This window comes from Sinocyclocheilus anshuiensis, unplaced genomic scaffold, assembly GCF_001515605.1.
Source record: "Sinocyclocheilus anshuiensis isolate Anshui unplaced genomic scaffold, SAMN03320099.WGS_v1.1 scaffold2375, whole genome shotgun sequence".
NCBI classification, from domain to species: domain Eukaryota; kingdom Metazoa; phylum Chordata; class Actinopteri; order Cypriniformes; family Cyprinidae; genus Sinocyclocheilus; species Sinocyclocheilus anshuiensis.
The window spans coordinates 43,338-45,318 of record NW_015541652.1 but is presented as its reverse complement, the minus strand read 5'-3'; the positions used below and the strand labels follow the sequence as shown (position 1 = coordinate 45,318).

The window sequence follows — 1,981 nt, the reverse complement described above, 5'->3', positions numbered from 1 at the left end:
TCTCTGTGTGTGTGTGTGTGTGTGTGTGTGTGTGTGTGTGTGTGTGTGTGTGTATGTGTGTGTGTGTGTTCATGTGTTCAGGCCCAGTCGTTTCTGCACAGGACGCTACTGATGAAGAGGAGGCTGTGGATGAAGATGCAGCCGATGATGTGATGGCTGAGGATGAGGATGATGAAGCTGAGGTGGAGGACGATGATAACACTGAACTAGTAAGAGAACTAACTAGCATTAACCTCTCGTCATGTGATGCTCTGAGCGGTTGAAGACACTCATGTTGTCGTTTCTTCTGTCAGACGGAAGAAAAGGAGGAAGTGGAGGAAGAAGCTCTGGTGGGGGAGATGAAGGCTTCACCCAACGCTGACACCACCATCCTCTTCGTCAAAGGAGAAGGTGAACGAGTCGATCTCACACCAACACCAGCGGCTCATACTCGCCAGGAGACATGATTGTGTGATTTATTGCATCGTCAGATTATTTTCATGAATTGATACACATTTTGTTCATTAAAGTCTCATTATTCTATTAGTTGTTTTGTACTGTAATACAGTAGGTGATTATGAAGTTTATTTAACCCTATAAAGATACTGCATCATATTTGATCATGAATTTCTAAGCCTCTAAATTATCAAACTTTGCTGTTAAACCTGTTTTTCACTCTTTTAGTGTAATTGTACAAACGTTTAGCTTCAGCTGGAGCTTCTCGTGTCAAATCTTGACTGATTTTGATCAAGTAAAGGTCAGGATAACTGCAGTAATATCTCCAGATGAACACTTACTGGACTGAAGCAGCTCAGCTTTACTTGATTCTCCATCAATCATTTTTTAGAGTCTCAAATCTGATCCTCAGGATCTTTTGAGGAGCGTTTGTTTCCAGAAGCTTTACTTTCACTGTTCCTCAGCGGAGGAATGATCTTCACAAGCCTCCAGAACATCTCACATCTTCTGAGGAGCCTTTATTTCTTCAGCTCTCAATCACTGCATTATATGTTTGGAGCATTTAAATGAATTTCATCATATAAATATCAGCATGTTATTTCATGTGTCAGGTTTACAGAGTCTCACAGTGTTTTAGTTTCTGATATTGAGATGAACTCTGATTCACAGACTGATGGGTGTTTCTCTTCTGTCGGCTCATTCATTCGTTCTCTTCCTGAATGGCAGATTTTCCCGCCAACGACATCGTGAAGTTCCTGCTGGGATTCACCAATAAAGGCTCGGAGAACTTCGTGGTGGAGTCTCTGGATGCCTCGTTCCGGTACCCGCAGGACTTCCAGTTCTACATCCAGAACTTCACAGCGCTGCAGCTGGGGACCGAGGTTCCTCCTCAGCGTCAGGCCACCTTCGAGTACTCCTTCATCCCCGCGGAGCCCATGGGAGGCCGGCCCTTCGGCCTCGTCATCAACCTCAACTACAGGGACAGCAGGTGTGTGTGTGTGTGTGTGAGAGAGAGTGTGTGTGTGTGAGTGAGAGAGAGTGTGAGCGTGCGTGTCTGTATGTGTGTGTGAGTGTGTGCGCACGTGCGTGCGTGAGAGAGTGTGTGTGTGTGTTTGAGCAGACCGTCTCTGGGCTCGATCCTCTCTCACTCACTCGTGTCCTTCCTCTCTGCTGTTTCAGGGGAACGTGTTCCAGGACGCCGTCTTCAACCAAACCGTCACCATCACCGAGAGAGAAGATGGTCTGGATGGAGAGACGTAAGGCTGCTGCAGCAGTTGAGGAGTTCAGGCTTTGAGCAGCAGGTGGCGCTCTGATCATGTGACTGACTGTGTGTGTGTGTGTGTGTGTGTGTGTGTGTGTGTGAGAGAGAGAGTTTGTTTTTATTCTGCTATGTACAATGTTTTGGCAATATGTACGTAAGTATGTCATGCCAATAAAGCAATATTAATTTAATTTAATTTAATTGAACTGAGCTGAACTGAATTGAATTGAATTGAATTGAATTGAATTGAGAGAGAGAGAGAGAGAGAGAGAGAACAACGAATAA

At 45.0% G+C, this 1,981-nt stretch overlaps 1 protein-coding gene across 1 annotated transcript in view; it reads left to right on the top strand.

Annotated features, from left to right (window-relative positions):
* Positions 1-1,981, top strand: part of LOC107690869 (translocon-associated protein subunit alpha-like) — a 4,410-nt gene that overhangs the window by 705 nt on the left and 1,724 nt on the right. The window contains exons 3-7 of the mRNA XM_016489287.1: positions 82-209; positions 294-390; positions 1,162-1,423; position 1,475; positions 1,615-1,691. Of these exons, the coding sequence (XP_016344773.1) occupies positions 82-209; positions 294-390; positions 1,162-1,423; position 1,475; positions 1,615-1,691 (565 nt within the window). The remainder of the gene's footprint in view (positions 1-81; positions 210-293; positions 391-1,161; positions 1,424-1,474; positions 1,476-1,614; positions 1,692-1,981) is intronic.